Here is a 20,418-nt window from a genome sequence, read left to right as displayed (position 1 = left end):
GTCCTGCAGCAGCCTTGTCCCGAATGAGGGGCAAGGGCAGAGAAACGCAAGAAAGAAGGGCCAGATTTTCAAAAGAACTCATCAGCACCCAGCAGCTCCCATTGCTATCTGTGGAGGGCGAGGGTGGATTCCCCCTTGTTCTCAAAGGGACCTGCTGGCTTTTGAGCTCTTTAGAAAATCTGGCCCCAGTTGTGTGTCTTGGGAATCCAGAATCTTTTCCAGTGCTGATTTCAGTTAAAATGAATTTTACCTCAGAGAGTTGGGTCCACATCCCAATCATTATACATTCGGTCTTATCAGGGTTTGGTGTCGTTACTGATTAACAAACAGGGGGTGACATTCTGGTCTCACTCAAATCAATGGCAAAACTCTTGCTGACTTCAGTGGGGCCAGTATTTTGGCAAGGTCAGTGGAATCCCCAGGGGTAGCCTTCTCGGTATCAGACAATCTGACCCAGACGCTACAGAGCAATTCAAGGGCAGGGCATTTGGGGATAAGATTAGCCCTGTTCTGCATGTGTTGTGATATGGAGAACTAGCTAAAGGGACGGACTTGGATTTTACTAGATCCTTTACATCTCTGAAGTCTCCAATCCCATGTTTACAGGACTCATATAGGTGGGGAGCCAATGTTTTTCCTATTTGATTTCTCTAATTAGACCCCAGTCTGTTATGATGAGCTTCTGATCAAGCTTCCTAAAGCTCTCAAACTCCTTTCTCTGGAGCTTTTCAGTCCTTTATTCCTACACTGAGGGAGGAGAAGGGGAGAGGTAGCTGTGTAAGTGCGTCTTGCGCTCAGATGGGTCTGCGGTGAAACTTATTTATCTAAAGTGGTTGTGGCATCGTCTGGGAAAACCTAATACTGTATAAACCTTTTGATTGTGTCCCTCTTAAAGTTGGAACAATTCCAGAGCAGCCCGGCCAGACTGTTTTCTTCTCCCCACCTGGAGCAGAAATGAGAAGCAGGATCCCCATGCCTGGTATGTCCATATTGTGTTTATCTTCCTCTTCTCTTTCTGCCTGCCTCACATGAATAAGGGGCTAGACACAACAGAAATTTGCTCTCCAAAGGGCCTTGGGTACAGTATTATCCTTCTCTGATGCTTGGCTCAGACAGGAAATGCTTTGTGATGAGAAGAGAATCCTTACCCATTGGCTCCTCCCCCGCCGCTTCCCAGCTGTCCTTATACCACAGGGCCGTGAAATTAACATGTTTTAATGGTGCTTGTGGATTGCACATGATAGAAACTCTGGCTTGTGTCTTGGAAGTTACTGGTTTGTGCGGTGTGGAATCCCAGTGGAAGTCCTGATTCCTCCTCCTCCTCCCTACCCCCATGTTCTCCTAAGCCCTCCTTGCTAATTTGCTGGGCCAGAGAGCTCTGACAATGTGCAGGGTCCCAGCAGATGAACTTGAGCAATGATGCCCCCTCATTTCATGAGCCCCTGGAGTTCATGCACCCACAGGTCAAAGCCTAAATCAGGCCTGAAGTTTGGTGGCATGTTGCTGAGAACAGAGTCTGGACTTGACCATGTATTGAAGGATTTGATCTGTAGGTGCCAAGGACAAACTTGCCTCCTCTGCTTTCTTAAGGCTTCCCTGTAGGTCCTGAGAGCAAACCAGCTCCCATTGTTAGAACCGGAGAATGACTGTGTGTGTGTGGGGTGGGGGGTGTTCGGATTCTCTAGGTGCCTCAGTGCCTGACCACTCTTCCCGAGGGATGGGCTGCCGGCTTCACAGCGCTCCCAACCTGTCAGACTTGCATTCCTGCAGGCAGAAGATTACCAAGCAGCACTCTGACCCTCTAGTTGCTCACTTTGGCCACGCTCCGGTCAGTCAGCCCCTGCAGGTTCATGGCTTGCAGCCCTGCCGACAGCTGAGGTCCTCACCAAAGCTGTCTGAATTCATGCAGAGAAGTCCCTTGCCAACTATCTTGGGCTCCCCTACAAAGGTATTCTGTGGACTGTGTCTTGCAGCTCAGTCTGGTGGGTTATTCTGGAGTAACTAACTGTGTTTAGATAAAACTGGTTTGGATTTGCCGTGGCTGGTTAGTTGTTCCTCAAGGGCTATTTAGTCATCTGTGTGCAATGAGTCAATGCTCCTATTCCTAGTGGACAGATCTCGCTTGGCATCAGCATCTGAGCAGTGAGTTCAAGGGTCTGAGAGGGCCCTGCAAATGAGCTGCCCTATCCCTACAGATTAGGACTGAGGCATAGCAGTGGGCTTCTGTGTGGGGCTGAGTTCCACAGTGCGGCTGGACTTGTAACACAAGGTTTTGCCCTGCAGGCATCCTGAGGGTGGTAGCAGTAGAGATGGGATACCTGATTTCTGCCTGTGAAGCGGATGCTATGGTTACCTTTGGTCTCCACTTATATCCGAGAGCTCACAGAGTTTAAGGCGAGAAGGGATCACCAGATCCTCCAGGCTGCCTTCCTGTCTATCATAGGCCACAACACGTCACCAACATGCTCAGCCCAAGAAGTTGGATTAGGCTAGAGCATTTCAGACTTCAGGAGACTACGTTGGTCCTGAGCCAAAGACAGAGAACAGGAGAGGTTGAATTGCCCCCAGTGTCCGAGGCCCCTGCAGTGGAGAGAACTGAGTCAGTCAGGCACAGCTCTGAAGCGGCACTTAAAATTCAAAAATGTGTGCGACAGCTGCCTTTCCTCTGGGGCGGGGGGAGGGCCGAGATGGTTTCAGTCACAGTTTTGTATAGACAGCTTCATGTAGAAAAACCCAAACCAGCTTGATGAGAATATTTACAAATAACTCAGCGAGAAACCCCAACTCTCTCCTTTCTAGGCTATGTCCCCTTTTGAGTTCCCCAAAACCCCCAGCTCCCAGAACCTGCTCACACTCTTGGCCCAGCAGGGAGTCATGATGACCCCGACACGGAACAAGACTCTGCCAGACCTGAAGGAGATGGGGCACTTCCATTGCCAACAGGCTGGCCTGGGCTTGAGGCCTGTGGAAGAGATTAAGGGCAGGTGAGATATCGGCGTGTTCTGTCATAAAGTACGTCATATCGTGCACACTCACGGCTACAGTGCGTTTTACAGTCATCAGCTAATATTCACAATACGCCTGTGTTGCAGGCTCATACTACCCTGACTTCTATAGGCTTCGCAGGCAGAGGCAGACCATGACCTAAATTAGTGACTTTGGGCATCCTAATTTTTGGCTGTATAAAGGGGCCTGATCTTCAATCGGTGATGAAGACCCACTCTCTGCAAATCAGGCTCCTTTAAGGTGTTTCAGGTTGGGTGCCCCAAAACTGAAGCAACCACAATCACCAGGCACTCCTGAAAATTTAGACCAGGAGAATGGCCCACCCAGCAGATTGGTGGTAGAGCTGGGATTAGGACCCCAGCCCTTCACCCAGCTGGGATCCAGGCTCAGTCAGTTAGACCAGACTGCCATCAGTTGCACGAACACACCGATTGCTCCATTTGGAAATGGTTCCTGCAGTGTCCTACCATTGAGGCCATTTCAGGGCCTAACCCTACTGTGCTGTCATTAGTCTTCTCTAATTATCCTCCTGAAGCAGCATGGCATTTGTGGTGCAAGCTCAGCTCTCTCCTGGGTTCATCCTGAATAGCCCCATATCGAGTGTTGCAGTTCTGCCTGTCTATCGGGGGGAGGCGGCAGGGTTTGTTGCAGAGGACGGAGTGAGGTCTGAAGGAAACCGTTTCTGTGGCAGAGCTCCATTGGTGAATGCTGAGGGAAGGAGAGATCCACGAAAGGAAGGTGTTGATGCAGGTAGCTGCGCTGCTAACTGTTCCCTGTTCCAGCAGGAGATGCCCCTACGGTTCTGATATAGCGGAGTAAAGAGCCTCACAGGCCAACAGCTGCTTCAGCGTTAAGCCCTTTGCCGTGCAATGTGCAGAACGGGCAGGGAGGCAGAATGGTGCAGATTAGGGAGTGGAAGTTCACTGAAACCTCAGCCCCTCCTGAAACTGTCTTTGTCTTCCTGCTTCACCTTTAATTTTCTCTCTAGATCTCTGAGCACCGGCCGCCTCACTGACCTGCTTCTCAAGGCTGCCTTTGGGGCTCAGATCTCAGAAGCTGGCAGCAACGACAGCCTGAACAATGAGAAGCCAATGGAGATCACAGGTATGAGGGGAGGCCATGCGGCCTTGCCTGGTTCTTGCTTTCCAGGGCTTTGTGTGAGTGGGAGGTCTCTGGTCTCCTAGCCTGGGAGCAGGAACTGACTGCTGTATCTGAAATGGGGATAATGCTTCTTCCTTTGTAAAGCACTTGGAGACCTAGGGATGAAAAGCGCTGTGGAAGAGCTGGGTATCCTTATTACTTATTATCTCTGAGGTCTTTTTTATGATGGATATTTTAACGGGGACAATTGAATAAGCATCGGATGCTTTTCAAAGTGCAGCTCAAACGTGCCTTCACCCTCACCGTGTCCCTTTGAGATAGGGGGACATATGATCTCCATTTCCCAACTGGGAAGTAGCGTGTGGAAGGGGTCCTCCTCTGAAGAGCTGCAGGAGTCGGCAATCTAGTTGGCAGTGAGGCCATGTAACGCTGCCGGTGCTCCTTGGTTGCGCCCTGTTTGTATGCAAGCCTGTGTCATTTCCTTTGTCAGCGGGATGCTTGGAAAGGAAGCAGTGGAATCTAAAAAGAACGGGTGGGAACAGCTTGAGGTTGTGGGGAGAGGAATCCTGTCCTCTGAGTAATAATCCTGGTAAAAGCTGCTCCTTTTCACTCTTCCTCTGTAGCTCTGCCTGCTGCTTATGGAGGAAACCTATACTGTGGGGCTAGAGCTGGGGGCTCTGTGAGCCCTTCCCCAGTGATCTTCACGGTTGGATCCCCTCCAAGTGGGACAACACCACCACAAACCACTAGGACCAGGATGTTTTCAGGTAATGGCCCTGCCCTTCTGCTGTGATGGGTCTGTCTGGAAGACGGTGGCCACAGGCCTTCATGCCACAGACTTTGCTTTCTGTTGTGGGAGCACTGGCAGCTCTGAAAGGTTTAGCAGAATGCATTTGTTCCTGGCCTGAACGCCATTGAGATTATAACCCTAGCAAATACTAAAACAAGTTATCACTGAAAGCTCTTTCCGTTGCTTCGAGGAGGATTGTGGATGATCAAGAGAGGTGCAAATATTTGTTACTTGATATCTCTCTCTACTTCAGGAATAGCCCGTTTTTAGTGCTTTCCTATCAGAACAAGTGTCCGTGTCGGTCAGTTCACCCCCTCTAAATAATGCTGTTCAATAGGAAATGACTGTGTGCTTAATAGTTAACTTGGGGAACACTTATGCTCACCATTATGACTCTGCATTGTTCAGTCAAGATGTAGAGTTTAATTAAAGGACTGGCTTTAACACCTGATTAAGGAGACCATGCTGAGAGCCCTCTTTCTTTCTCCCTCAGTCCCTGTCCTAAATGTGGGCTTTTTGGCATTGAGCAGAAAATCCCCAGGATAGCATGAAAATTGATTATAGAGACCAGAGGGTATGAAGATGAATCATTCCCTAACCTGCTGAGAGCGTCCTGTACATCATACGTAGGCTCCATTTTCTTCAGAGTCCTCTGGAAAAGATGCCAAGCCACCCCTAAGCCTTTCCAATGCAAGCCGTGCAGTGTATATTATGACAAGTTCGCTAAATGTTGCAACTGGATAAGAGTTGAGCTTGAAGAGCTGTGACTGGTCCTTATTACCCCTATTCCATTAAGTACTTCATGTTTTCTAGTTCATGTACAGAAATGGGATAGCAGGCTATCATTATTGGGAGGGAGGGGGCTCGGAGGCAGTGTGACGTAAGCTGAAGCTATACACGGCCTCAACGCATGACAAGTTTGGAGTGACCATAAATAGGGTCATTAGACAAGTATAACAACAGAGCAATTGTACAGGCCAGATTAAAGCTTCTGAAAACGGTGGCCTGCAGATTCAGGGACACCCTAAACCTGAGATTCCTACAGCTTTGCCTGTTCCATTCGTCTCTCCTCAAAGAACTGGAAATACTCAGACCTTCTTTGCGGGCTTTGAGGTGTAGTTCTCAAGCAAGGTGGCCTTAAGGGAAAGAAAGCCGCATACAACTCTGTACATGAGTAACTCAGCAGCAAATTATGTGGCTGAGCCTTTTGAAGGCTGTATAAAGCAGCAGATGGAATCCAGAGGGGAAAGGCTGTGTCTTTTCCAACTGCGATGTTCAGTGACCGTAGGGAATCCCATCTTAGCAGAATTTGCATAGCTGGATTAGATAGATATGCATTACAGCCAGGATTGGAATCCTCTGTGTCTCAAAGAGAATGTTCCCCATCGACAACATATGCTTCAATGCGGGTGATGGTGAATATATTTAATTCTCTTATTATAACTGCGTGACTTTGGAGAGTCCTTTTGCTATTGATAAATCTTATAGTAAACAATGTGTCTGTGGTGCTCTCTGGGCTTGAGTATGATTGGCCCAAGGGGACGTGGATGGTGGTGGTCTAGTTGATGGGACACTGGACTAGGACTCAAGAGACCTGGGTTCAGTTTCTGGCCCAGCCACAGTGTGGAACCTTGGACAGCTTAATCTGTTTTGTACCTCACTTCCCCATCTGTAAAATGGGGGAGGAGAACAGTTCCACCCAAATGAACCAGGAGCCCGGGTAGTGACATGCTGTTGTCCATAGGGTCATAACTACTAGAGATGGCAAATAACGGGCTCCAAGATTGTGGCATACACAGTTACGTTGCCTGGGATCTACTGCTTTCTTTGTTAGGCATCTAATCAAGAAACCCAATACTCTATTTCCTAGCAGGGTGTCTATGTGGTGGAGGGGATTGTACATCGTCTAAGCAATGGCTATGCTGCAGTTCTGCCTGGTATTAATGTCTAAGTCATTGCCATGTGTACTTTTCTTCTCAGTGGGTTCTTCAAGTTCTCTGAGTTCAGGAGGCTCATTCAGTGGCAGACCCTTGCTAGTGGGAGCTGGTGGGGATGCCATGGAAGCTCTGTCTAGTCTCCGGTACACTCTTGTGGATCCCATTGCGGCTAATCTGGAAGGGGCAGTTACATTTGAGGCACCAGAACTGCCTGAGGAGACGCTCATGGAGGTGGGTACATCCTATGGACTTAAAACAGAAAAGGAGGGGTGGGGGTGGAGGGGTGAATCACCAAAAGCAAGTCCAAAAAGCTAAAATATTGGATATTTGCAGCTGAGGGGATCAGACCCTCTGCAAGGGAGCAAGGCCAGTTTACACCAGATCTGGCCCATAAAGTTCAATAAGTAAAAAATGCTTTCAGCATATTGGTCCTGCTTGTCTGGGAGGGAACAAAGTTACTGAGCTTTTTAGTCCTTGTGGCTGGTTACTGGTGTGACAGGGGGTATAATTTTGCCATTTCTAAAGCTGAAATTGAAGGTTGGAAACCGCACTCAATATTGCATGTTCTTCTTTGACTGAAAATCAGCTGGTTGTGAAGAAAGTCTGGGTTGTTTCTTTTTAAAAGGAAAAAAAACACAAAAAGTGCTCCTGATGTCTAGCCAGAATGCAGCCAGCGAGCTATTTAATATCTCCCATTATTATCTTCTGCATGCACTGGGGATTCCGTTAGCGTTACAATCTCCGATGAAAGGACCTAAAAGAAAATAAACTTGAGGCTTGTATTGATAGCAGGGGGAGAGAGAGAGACTCTGAACCAACAAAATAGGCTGTTGAACCATCTTTGTCAAGTTGAAAGGCAGCCAGACACCGCCTTTTCCCCAAAGTGAATGGAGCGGAAAACATAGCAAACGCTCCCTCTGCCCAAGTCCATTTGAGATGTAAGTCAGGTTATCCATTTGCAGTGGAGCTGGGGAGAGAGGGGAAGAACTAAGGCATGGTTTCATCTTTATTCATAATCTTGCGGTAGCTCATGTAGGACTATGGAAGGTTCTTTACAACCAAGCCTCGAGTCCAATATCAAAAAATCATCCTCTGGATACATGCAGAGACCTGTGCACTTTGGTTTAAGAATTAAGGTTTGATTGTTCCTTTTAAAAACAAATTTTTTTACAAAATCAGGTTAGGGAAATGAGACTTGAGTTGTCAGGTATGCACTGAGTTGGTTTCATCTGCTACGGTTTCTGCAGAGCCATAGGGCTGAGATTTTAACATGGATGTGATCCATGTTGTGTGGGGGTTAACTAAATTTCCTGCCGCCTTAAGAGTCCCAGAAGCATGGGAATGTGGCAGCCACACCTGCTCTGTGGGCCTGAACAGAATCTTCCGAAGGAAATGTCAGCTTGATCTTGTTAATGCTGTGCAGTTCTGCTTCAGATGTCTGCAATGAGTCATTCTGGTTTGGTCCTCATTTCTGCTGAACGCAGGCTTTAATAATCCATTCACATGTTGCAAAACCTTCCTGGCACCCAGATTTTTTTGGCTTATTTGTAACCCCTTTTGTGCCCTGCGGATCTGTCCGGAATGCCAACCTGACAAATTTTCCACCCAGATGCTTTCTGCTGACGTTTTTACAGCACGCTGAAATGTTGGCATTTTGAAACCTATTATTTATCTCAGGTTCAGTTGTAAAAAGTAAGTAGATGTTTTTTCTTTGAAAAAGTTCCTTTAGGGGAAAACACAACAAATTCAGGACTGTATTTAAAAGTTTGATGTGCAGTGCTAAAACAAAGTACATATTGGGGACTGGGGCAGGAGAGGTTCTGAATGATTACTGATGGCAGGACTGGAAAGTACCATGGGCTCTTTATGGGTAGAGAGAAAGGAAGGTCCACTGAGTTGGGTGCTAACCTGGCAGTTGGGAGACTCGGGTTCAATTCCTGTTCCATCATATGTGACCTTGGGCAAGTCACTTAATCTCTCTGTGCCACAGTTCCCCATCTGTAAAATTGAGATAATACTAATTCCCTATTTCACAGGGGTATTGTGAGGGTAAAGATACTAGAGATTTTGAGGTGCAATGGAGGCCAGGTACATATGAAACCCATGAACCAAGAAGCTGAACTGATGAATGAATGAAGAAACCTATATGATTGGTTGCTCAATGTGAGGGATGTATTTCTCCCATAACTCCTAGACTAAAGGGCATTAACCTGTCGCTTTGAGAGGAGGACTGACCCACTGTATGAATAGAGAGCCAAGGTGGGTGAGGTAATGTCTTTTATAGCCCCCCCTCCTCCCCAATGTCTCTCTAATATCCTGGGATCCACACAACTATGACACTGCATGCATCCATTGAATGCATGATAGACCTGCTAGCTCTTCCGATCATTTTGATAGAAAATACCAAAAAGGGAATTCCACAAGAAGTTCCAGCGATAAGTTCTAACAGGTTTTATAGTCAGCTCAAAGAGCTGATAGTTACTGTAGGTCCTATGAGTAGTTAGCCCGCAGGCTATACTGGGTGGGGTTTATTCAGTAAAACTCCGCGTGAAATGGGGAAGTGCCCCTTTGAGCTGAGCCCACTGCTGAGGGGTTTCTTCCCCCTATTAAATGAAGGTGCTCGTAGCTCAAGGTGCTGGATTGAGAGCCAGGAGGCCAAAGGCCATGGTTCACCCATAGAACAGATGCTCAGGTAGCTGCGGGACAAGCTTGCCCACCACGCCCTGTCAGCGTGCCTCACTCCTGACCTGAAACAGGAAGCAACTCTGGAGAAGTCAGTTCCGTGACCATGTCAACTCAGCTCCTGTGAGGCACTGCTTGTAAACTGGTGGCCTGAAGCTGTGCTCTGTTAATCTGTGAAGGAGGAGGATTGGTGTCTGGGCTTGGGTCCGAGTCCGGGGATTTCATGCCCAGACACAATAACAACTCCTTGTTAGAATTACATCCTCAGCTTCTGCTTTCATAACCCAGGGATGAGTCCTCTATGCACTGGCGCTGTTGCCAGTGTGCCCTGCCTCCCTCACATGCTGCATCCTGCACGTAACCTCTGTGTTGGTGTTTCCTTCTCCAGCAAGAGCACACGGACACCCTGCGCAGCTTGCGCTTCATGCTTGCCTTCGTCCACTACGTGCTGGAAATCGCCACCATCAAAGGGAGCACCAGCGAGATGAGCAGCTCGGTGGCCTCCGAGTACCAGCTTCAGGAGAGTGTGGTGGCTGACCAGATCAGCCTTCTCAGCAGGGAATGGAGGTAAGGCCCAGGGAGAAGCCAGGTTACCTTGGTCTGTTCTGAAAACCACCCTAGCTGCTGTGCATTGCTTCTCTCTGCCATGTGCCTGTGGTGTGCATTTGGAAAGCACTCTGGGACACTTTTATTGTAGCGGTCGTGCTGTAAATACACTGACCAGCCCATTGACCTGCGTGCAGTGAAATGTGCTTCCTTTGCAGCTATGCAGAGCAGCTGGTACTGTACCTGAAAGTAGCAGAGCTGCTGTCCTCGGGCCTGCAGACAGCCATAGAACAGATCAAGGCAGGCAAGCTGTGCCTCTCCTCCACTGTCAAACAAGGTAAGGGCCCCTGAGCGCAAGTACAAGGGATGCGTCTGGAATGCTGGAGCTGTGGAAAGGAGCTTGGAATGAGGCTGCTGTACCCACAAAGGCCACCCACCCCCCACTGCGTTGCCCTGAGACTTCAGCAGTAAGAGCAGAGTGAGAAGCTGAGTTCATCCTGCTAGCTAGTGCTGACCCTCTCTATTATATACTGAGTGCCCTGGATGAACACAGCGCAGGCTGTCTGGGATCATTTGCGTGGATAACCAGCTGCCTCCCTCTTCTCTTTGGAGCTCCTGGAGGAGCAGCTTTTACACATGCGTGCACACGCATGCCCCTTCCCCCATCCACATATATGAGCCATCGCCACTGAACTCGGCTAGTGGCCTCACACTCAATAGTGAGCGCCACTGATGCATGTAGTCAGCCTTCCTCACACTCCTCTGCCCCTCTCCACCCACCTGTGCTGGCAGTTTCCTTACACGCTGCCATCCTCTGCCAGCGCACACACGCACCCCCACTCTGTGCCAGCAGCCTGCCTTGTCTCTCCCCGACCTTCTCCCAAGTATTACGGTCTGTTTGCAAAGTTATCCGCCCTCTGCCCGGTGGCGTGGAAGAGGAGCACATGAACCTCCTGGCATTGCTGGCCTCCTCAGGGATGCTTTTCATACACCTCAAAGGACCTGCTCCTCGCGTGACATTCAGTTTATGCAGGAACCCAGGTTCTTGCTTGTACCACTGTATGAATCCTCACAGCCAGTTAGAAAGAAAGCATCTGATCTGAATATCTCAGCATGTCTCTGTACACAGGTGCTTAATTATACATGATGGGGGTGCAACTTAATTACGTGCTGTGTGTATTCGTAATGTGTGCTTACTTGGCAAGTTGAGTCATTTCTTGGCAGTCATGACTTTCAAGTGAAAGAAACAAAAAAACAGGAAGTAACAATACCCAATGGCAACGCAGGAAGCCATTTATTTATCAGCCTGTTATGCCCTTCCATTGGTTCTGACATGTTATGCGTCTCTGTCATCGCACAAGGTGGCCACGGTTCAGTACCCAGCTAGTGGCTGGGTTTTTGTCTTAGCACTGGGACGCTATTGGGGAGCCTTTCAAAGGCACCAAGGGCAATTAGAGGCCCATCTCCCGCTGGCTGCCGTCTAACTGTGCTTTGTGCCTTTGAAAATCACCTCTCTGCATTAGGGGGATTGGTGTCAATAACTGCACACCCTCTCTTTCTGCAGTGGCCAGTGCAGGGGCTTAGCTACACAATTTCCACTCATGTCAATGGAAAGTCATGACGCTACATCTCCTCCTTGCCACTGAGAAAACCTTCTCCTGTTCAGTGGCTGAAAGGTTAGCCTTTGCAGAGCAGTTTGCCCGCAGAGGCCGTAACGCTCAGCTCTCCCCGCTCAGTGACTCTAGCTGCACTGTGTTTTGTTCAGGCATGAGGCAGTGGCCAAAGGAAATACTGCACCAGTAAATCCCGGTGGCTGGAATTTTACTCCACTCCGTGGGTTTTCTGTAACTGACTCTAACTTCCCCATTGAAAGAGAAGATGGCAGAGGCTGAAACTTTCCAAGTCCCAAATCCGCTGTACGTTACTGTACACTGGCTGGTGCCACTCAGTTTACCCACCGGGCTCTCTAAGAACCGGGATGAGCTTCTGAGACTAGTCTCCGAACTCTGAAGTAGAGCATATTCAGGGAGAATGGGAATGAGTTTGCAGAAGCTGTGGCCAGCCAAAGCTATGGCTGTCCTTTGTAGCCTGAATAACAAATTGTTCTGAGCATTTATAGAGAAGTCTGAACCTCTTTTCCCAGATGCTTGTTGTGTACCTTGTGGATTGTAGCCTCTAGATCTACAGCTGCGCTTTCACCAAAATGCACTGGGGATTAGGCAAGCTATTCCATTCTTCCTTCTCTCCCCATGAAGCACTGCTTAGAATTCAGGGTCTCAAAAGTAAATGAGGAAGTGAGAGCAGTTTGAAAGGCACTGACGGTACTTTGTGATGAACGCTCCCTTTTTAACATGTAAAGTTGAATGCATTAGAGGGAGACCTTCAAAGGCACCAAGTCCCATTAGCTCTGTAGGTTAGACCTGTGTGCCTTCGAAAAATCTCCTGGTTCAGTAGTGTATCCGAGCTACTAAAAGTGGCTCAGTCTCTTGCTTTGTTGAACACCCTTTTGGATTGTTGTTGCTGGCCACGTACAGTAACGTTTACATAAATTCTTCTTGCTCTTCTCCATCACGCAGTCCTGGAGCCTTAAAATCCTAGCTGCCCTGCAGGAAGGGAGGTCAGGTGTCCTCGTACGTTCACCTGGCAGGGCAGCAAAGTGCTGCTCAGCAAATAATTGATCTATCCCTGCTCCGCTCCATTGCTTCGCCCACTCTTGGCATTGTAGGCTCCATCAGCTACCATAGGTGAGGCAAGTTGGCATCACGCCTCCAGCCATCGGATCAGAGAGGCTCCGTTTCTGGAGTGTTTGCTGTTCCCAGTGGTGTGTGTGGCAAAGTGCACACACTGAATTGCCTAAACCTTGTTTCAGCTAAAAGAAACAAAACTAGATCTGGTGGCAGGGGAAGTAGAAGCATCTGTGGGTATCTCCATATCCGAGCCTTAAAGCTACTGCACAAGGCTAAGTCAAAGCCCATGATAGTGACAGGTATGTCACAGTCTGTATGCTACTGAACGGCTGAAGCTTTTCCTTAAACAAAGCACCTTTGAGACACTCCTCCAAGGTCTGGAGCGTGGGGAGTAGGTGAAAGAGGCAAAGCGGGAAGATGAGATGAACATTTTGTTTCTTTTGCTCTAGTTGTGAAGAAGCTGAACGAACTTTATAAATCCAGCGTGTCAGCCTGCCACTCTCTGAACATGAGACTCCAGAGATTCTTCTTGGATAAACAGAAGCTCATGGATCGGATCAACAGCATCACAGCAGAGAAGCTCATTTTCAGCTATGCCGTGCAGATGGTAAAGATCTCACAGCCCTGTAGGAGCAGTGTCCAGCGTGCATCGTGGCTTAGCATGATTGGTCACAGCTCACATACAGGGTGCGGGCAGGTTGTTTTCACGCCTGGCTCGTTGCACGTTGGAGGGCTGGGAAGGGACGTACGTAGCACTGGGTGAATAATGGATTTTTCAGTTGCTGGCAATTCAGAAAAATCTGACAAATGTTTCATTTTGGGGTAAACCAAAAACAAATGTTTAGCGAATTGAAAAGTCAGAAAACATTTAGAGTTGAGTTGACTGAAACATTTCGTTTGACCCTGACTTGAAATTCTTCGTTTTGATCTGGGACATTTTAACAAAAGCAAAGGAGGACTAGGCACAGAGTGGAGATGGTGCCCTGCTTTTAGCCCAGTGGTGAGGACACTCGCCTGGGATGTGGGAAGACCGAGGATCAATTCCCCTCTCTGCCTGATGTGGAGAAGGGATCTGAACTTGCCTCTCCCCCATTCCAGGGGGAGTATCCAAGCCACTGGGCTATGGGGTATTCTGAGGCAGGCATCTCTCTCTCTCCTGGTAAAGCTGTTCCACTTTTTATAAAAAACATTAAATAGTTCTTGCAGCAGGAACTTGAATGTGGGTCTCGCACATCCTAGGTGGGTGCTGTAACCACGGGACTATAGAGTCATTTTTACTCTTCTTTCGCTGGCCCAGTGGCTGTTCATTGTGGCTCTGAATTGCCACCGTGGTCTGTGCTGTCCCCACCATTTCCTCCTCCTCCTTTTCCGGCCGTTTTGTAGCTCCGGCCCGAAATGTGTTGGTAACATTGAAACAAAACGTTGCCTTTCGACGCCATCGAGCCGTTTCGATTTTTCAGTCCCCTCGAAACTATTTGGCAAACTCTGCACAAATTCGTGGATGGTTTTGGATTGACCGAAACGGCGTTTTAGGGCGAATAAACAATTATTAAATGGTGCCCGGCTCTCGGTGGGCGTGCTGCTGAGCGTGGCTTGACGGTGCAGCCTCCATGGCAATAGTACCCCTGTACCTGCTGCATGGAGTAACTGGGCGGGGTTTGCACACAGGTGCAGTCTGCAGCCCTGGACGAGATGTTCCATCACAGGGAGGACTGCGCACAGAGGTACCAGAAGGCTCTGCTGCTGATGGAGGGGCTCTTGAACATCATAACGGAGCAGGGGGACATCGAGAACATCAATAAATGTGAGCAGCTGGGCACGGAGTTTCTTACTAGAGCCTCAAGTATTTTTCCACCTGTGGATCCAGGGTCTGTCTCCAGGGTTCCTTCCACCAGGGCTAAGTTCTTATGGATGCACCAAAGATGTCTTTGTTTGGAATAACTCCTTCAGTGCTCAGCTACCTGCCTCCTGCTTACAGAGCGGCAGGACGCTGCCGTAAGGACCTGCTCCTGTGGGAGCCGCCCCGGCAGAGAGATTGCTAGGGCTGTAATGCAGCCTTGTGCTGCGTGAAGGAGCTGGCTCAGGGCAGTGGGTTTGGCAGAAGTGAAGGTGTGGGTTTGGTTCCCAGCTGGGACTGTTAGTCTGGTCACTCGGGCAAGCAAAGCAGCAGTCGCTGTGGTGTGAAGGGCACTGCATGAGACAATCAGGGCTGCGGCAGCTCTTCCGAATGCACGTCTAAGGGTACGTCCCCCCTGCAGGCAGAGGTGTGATTGCAGCTCATGTAGGTTATACCCAAGCTAGCTTTGATCATGCTAGCGCCGCTAAAAGCATCAGTAATGACGCAGCACTCATCCTGCGATCAGACCTCCGGCTGCAGTGTAGACATACCCTGTGTCAGCTTGCGAACCCTTTACCAAATCCTCCCTCCCCTCCGTTAACCAAAGAGCCCAAAATGGCTGAGACCGTGGCAGGCAGGTTTTGTTCATCAGCAGTCAGTGCTGAAACCTGAACTTCTACCTCCTTGCAACCCCTCCTGATGCACCTCCCCCCCCCCCCGTCTCTTTGTACCCTTCAGAGAACAAACCAGCCCTCTTTTAGTTTTCCCACCCCAAGACAAACAGATCCCTCCCAGTTAGCACCCATCCTCTGTCCTTGTGAGTGGACACTCTGTCCCGCTGCTCCGACCCCATGCTGTCACGAGTGTTGGGTGTCATTCTGAGAGCACTGAGCTAGCGTGGACCCAGAGCCCGTGCTCTCTGCCCTTGGTCAGTATGGCTCAGTTACAGAACCTGCCTGCGCACGCTGGGGCAGCGGGAAAAGTCTAATTAGCATCATGTCAAAAAGCAGGAGAGTGGGTTAAATGCAACTCTGGCTAAGCTAAATCTGGCAACGTAACTGCAATGGCAAAACCATTATTGCTGTCTAACTGGCTGGCTTCCCGGCGGGGGAATTACACGGCCACCAACTACACTCTTCCCCTGGAGGCACAAAAATTGCCAGTTAGATTGCACCTGTTCCTCAGCAGGGGCGGGGCCGTTGTCCTAATCCGCACCTAGGTGTTCAGTGACACTGGGTACCTTATGAAAGAAGAGAATTCCAGCCCGCAATCAGTTAAATAATACAGTATGTATAATACTTATTAATAAGTCAGTTAAATAATACCAAGAATGATCAAACTTTAACAGCTGATCTGAAGTGTTACTAAAGGCGGGGGGTGGGGGGAGCTGCTGCTTTAACAGTGCCTGGTAGGCACTGACTGGATTATTAAGGAATGCTGTGTGGTTTCTATTGCAGACACTTCTCATCAGTCTCAGGCATGTCTCTTATTCAGAGAGAGAGCTCTCTGGCTAATCCACCTGAAAGACACCTCTCCCCAGCAGAGATCTAGTCACTGACTTTTTAACTGAGGCTTTGTCTACGCTACGTCAGTTACAGAGGCACAGCTGCACCGATGCCGCTGCGCCACTGTCATGCTCCTGACGAAGGCGCCCTCAACCGGTGGGAGAGGCGGTAGCTGAAGCTGTCGGCGGGAGACGCTCTCCCGCCGACGTAACCCTGTCGACTTTGGATGGTGTAAGTTACGTTGCTCAGGGGAGTGGATTATTCGCACCCCTGAGCAATGTGTGTTATGCCGAAGTAATTTGTGAGGTAGACGTAGTCCCAGAAAGCTTGTCTCTCTCTCTCTCTCTCTCTCTCACCAACAAAAATAGGTCCAATAAAAAATATTACCTCACCCACCTTGTCTCTCTTATATCCTGGGACCAACACAGCTATAACAACACAGCATACGGTCTTTAATCCAGTTTATTTCACAGCTTCCTGAATGAGACAATCTCTCTTGCGTGTCTCTTGTTATAGTGCGACAGGCTGTATTTTAGATCCCAGTGTACATCCCAGCTACACACACCTACTGGTATTAATTATTTACATCAGGAATTCCGAATCTTGAGCCTGAAGCTTTAGGAATTAATCCCACATTACTTTGAACTTCCTGCCTCCGTAAGAGTCTGATCAGACCCTGATTTCTTTGTGTCCCAGACTGGCAAATATTATTGAGATCTTGAGCCATCTTCACTACTGGCGTAAACCACTTCCTTGGTTTAAATAGCTACAACCCCACTGATTTTAGAGGCGAATTAGGGCCCTTTCTTGCTGAGAACTCGAAGTCCCAATGAGGAACAGTGTCCAAAGTACTGTTCTCTGACGTCTCTAATGATTCCCACTTCTCATGCTCCTCTATGCATGAGGACGTTTTGAGGCAGGTACTCAGCTGGTGTAAATGGATGTAACTCCATTGAATTAACAGAGCTGCATCCATTAACATCGGCTGAGGAGCTGATCCTGTATGTCTCCTGCTTATTCTGTTAGCTTTAATATTGCTGGAGGGCAAGAGACTGATTTCCTGTGTCCTTTCTCTCTGACAGGTAAGATGTGTATCGAACGCCGGTTGTCGGCTCTGTTATCGGGGATCTGTGCGTGATTTTAAAAGTGCTGCTTGCCACGAATCTCACGCCAGCCAATCGCCTTCGGTTTCCGATCGCCTGCTGCAGTGGTGGAGAAGGAGCCTGGCTGTGGGAAACCTGCAAGACACACTGCTTGATCTTATTTGTAGTAGTCAGGAAGGTTTTCCGCAGTAGGGATTTGGATTCTCTTTTGGGGGACATATGACAGCAGCGATTGCAAGCACTTCCCCACCGTATAGACCGGGGGAAGACGTAGGAGAGATGCAGGGTTTTTCCCTCTCTTGGTGGAGGGGGCAAAGGAGAGAATTCCCTTCCTCCCACTTCCACTTCAAAGGACAAGGCTGCTGCCTTGCCCTCCTGCTCAGAGCTGGAGTATTTTAGTGCTGCATCCATTGCTGGCAGTGGATGTGCTGAAACCGTTAGCAGGAACTTTCAGGTGGACTGTTCAGTGAATTGAGAAGGGTAGAATTCAAGGCCAGTTGCATACTTTCCCCGTCCCCACTGATAGCCAAGCACTCAGGAACTTGCTGTTGACCTGCAGCTGCTCCTTTCCCCTGCCCCATCTCCATTCTCGCCCTTCTTGTATATGTCATGCCACAGAGCACTTCCTGTGTGGGGGAGAGGAGTACCGTGGGGAAGCTGGATCTCTTTTCCTGGAGCGTTGCTGAAGACAGCTGCAACCTTCTGAAAGACTTCCTGAGCAATGCTGGAACAGCATTGCCACTGAGGAGGCTCCCTTGTATCAAGCATGAGGAGGCAGGTCACATCCCTACCTGGACGGGGAGCAACAAAGGACAAGAAAGTTGTGTATATATATTTAAAAACAACTCTAGCGTTACAAGAAGCCCCGATGGTTTTTCCCCCATTGGGGTCAGTATCCTAAACCCTTGACTGCACAGCTTGGCCCATCAGTACATATCCACGCCCATGCTGTCCTACTTTCAGCTGTTGGTTAGATAACCCTTTCCCCCACTGCCCCCCAAAAACACTAACTTTGTGAATCAAAGAAGCACTTTACACACTATGGGAACTTTGACAAGTTGCCTTTGCATCACACGGTGGCCCCGGAACTTCACGACTGCTGGGAATGCTGTTCTTTTGTTCCTCGTTGTTCTTTTGCACTACGTTTGTGTGTCTATATTAATACATATTCCTCAAGGAGAATATGTATCGATATATCGAGTGTGTCACTGTGTGTATTTAACTGTACTGTATCTTGTGCATGAGCAGCAAACAGCAGCCCCCGGTCCATGTGCTGTTCCCCTCCGTGCCAGGCAAAGCTGACTTGAAATCCAGCAGTACCAAGAGGCTTTTTTTATTTAAATGTTCTTTTTAAGGACCGTCCGTACAAAGCTCCATGGTTTTTAAGAGCTCAAGAACAGACATTGAGATCTTACATATTTACAACCGAAAATGCATTTTTTATTGTTTTGCTGCTTAATTTTTATAAAACCAACCAACCAGCCCGTTTAGTGTTCAGTTACCTTCAGCATTTCTTTTTCAGAGACTGTGTAGCCAGACCAGGCCTGTGGGTGTGGGCGGTTGAAGACTTGTTGAGGCTTGGATGCTGTGAGTGTGTGGGGCGGGAAACTGGCTGCCTGTGTGTGTGTGTGTGTGTGTTTTAACTTATCAGTGTCATGGCAGTATTTTCTTAGCGCTGAGTGGAAAAAGTAACCTCCATGGGCGAAATGCGAACCTGGGGCTTAGCTTTTGGGATCCAATAACATTTTGCGTATGGTGGTTAAATCTTCATTACTTCTCTCTCTCTCTCTCTCTCTCTCTCTCCCTCCCACTGTAATTTTTTGCACGTTTTTGTATGACACTCTTTGGACAAAATATTATGCAAGGAACAACTCTGACGTGTGAACCAGCTTCATCTGTGGCAAGATGGACGCTTCTGGTGGCAGAACACAAAAGCAAAGAAACCCCCGTCCCTCTCCAGGGGAGTTTGATTACATAATGTGTCGCTTCAGTATCAGGCCTTCATTGCTTCATTCATTCACAGCTTGCTGTTGCTGTGGCTCCGTGTGCCTACGCCTAAAATAAAAACAAACCTGCGGTTGGAGATGTTAAGCAAGAAGCAGACCACTTCGGAAAGGATCGCCACCAGTCCTGCCATAGGCAATTCTACAAGTGCAATACGTTAACCTGGATGCAGCATGGAAACAGCAAGCCAGAACAAACTTCCCAGCAGACACCTGCTTTTCACACTGAATGCCAACCCCCCCAAACTTAATAGCTTATTGCCAAGTATTAGTCAGTTGCATCCCAGGATTTGTGTTTATGCCACAGGTGTACCGATCCGTGGACACGGCAAGCTCAGCACTAACCTTCCAGCTGTACTTAATTACTTGAATGTATCAATTTTTGTCCACATTCAACGTATATAAATATATATTGCTCCAAAAAAAAGTGGTTTACAGATCTTCAACCAATATATAAATAAATATATATATGTATGTGAGTGTGTGTGTACATATTATATATATTTTCTCAATACTTGAAACTTAGCCACTGTGCTTGGATTTAAAAAATAAACAAACAACAAGAGAAAGACAAAACAAAGAAGACAGATGATTTCTTTTGCCATCACTTTGGTGACTCTGTTATCTAAATGCATGTAGCGTGAAACCAACTTTTTTTGGGGTAAAAATAGTATTTATTGCTTTGTAGACAATAAGGAATGCAAAAAAGAAGAAAATTTGAAGTTACTAGTGTAGTCTATTCACTATCGTTATGGGTTTGTTACTTGTTGCAGCGTTTGTATGTAGTGTCTTAACTAGATTTCAAGAAACCTCAATCTAATAACATGTATCTTCAGGTTTGTGAGAAAGTGTATGATGATCTTCTTTATAAGGTAATGCTTGATTGTCAACTTTTTTTTTAATTTGTGTTTTGTGTGACTTTTTTTTTGGCTTTAAATTGTAAAACACTGATTTAAGAAAATAAAACTGATTTGAAATTGTCCGTGATTGTGTCTCCATTCTCCAGTGTCACTTAGTTGGTAGCATTAAGGCTAATGATACCTCGCTGTTGTTGAACGCTTCTCATCAGTAGAACTCAAAGTGGAGGTCAGTATCAGTTTGCAACTGAGGAATCCCTGTGATAAGCAGATAACTAGATCCCACCAGTCCTGCAAGCACTTAAGCCTGGGCTTAAATTTATGTATATGAGTAGTCCTGGTGGACTAAAGCTTCCTCTCATGC

At 48.0% G+C, this 20,418-nt stretch overlaps 1 protein-coding gene across 8 annotated transcripts in view; it reads left to right on the top strand.

The window, feature by feature from the left end:
• The window catches only part of ULK1 (unc-51 like autophagy activating kinase 1), a 99,796-nt gene extending 79,617 nt beyond the window's left edge, over positions 1-20,179 (top strand). For 7 of the 8 annotated variants that reach the window (XM_073313040.1, XM_073313039.1, XM_073313036.1 and 4 more), the window contains 11 exons: positions 896-979; positions 1,686-1,948; positions 2,800-2,984; positions 3,995-4,110; positions 4,731-4,874; positions 6,878-7,065; positions 9,905-10,083; positions 10,281-10,399; positions 13,199-13,356; positions 14,418-14,553; positions 17,174-20,179. In XM_073313040.1, the coding sequence (XP_073169141.1) occupies positions 896-979; positions 1,686-1,948; positions 2,800-2,984; positions 3,995-4,110; positions 4,731-4,874; positions 6,878-7,065; positions 9,905-10,083; positions 10,281-10,399; positions 13,199-13,356; positions 14,418-14,553; positions 17,174-17,229 (1,628 nt within the window). In that variant the 3' untranslated portion in view covers positions 17,230-20,179. The remainder of the gene's footprint in view (positions 1-895; positions 980-1,685; positions 1,949-2,799; positions 2,985-3,994; positions 4,111-4,730; positions 4,875-6,877; positions 7,066-9,904; positions 10,084-10,280; positions 10,400-13,198; positions 13,357-14,417; positions 14,554-17,173) is intronic. The other variant, XM_073313037.1, reaches the window with a different exon arrangement.
• The last annotated feature ends 239 nt before the right edge of the window (positions 20,180-20,418 follow it).

Source organism: Lepidochelys kempii, chromosome 15, assembly GCF_965140265.1.
Source record: "Lepidochelys kempii isolate rLepKem1 chromosome 15, rLepKem1.hap2, whole genome shotgun sequence".
NCBI lineage: Eukaryota > Metazoa > Chordata > Testudines > Cheloniidae > Lepidochelys > Lepidochelys kempii.
This window is presented reverse-complemented; position numbering and strand designations above follow the sequence as displayed.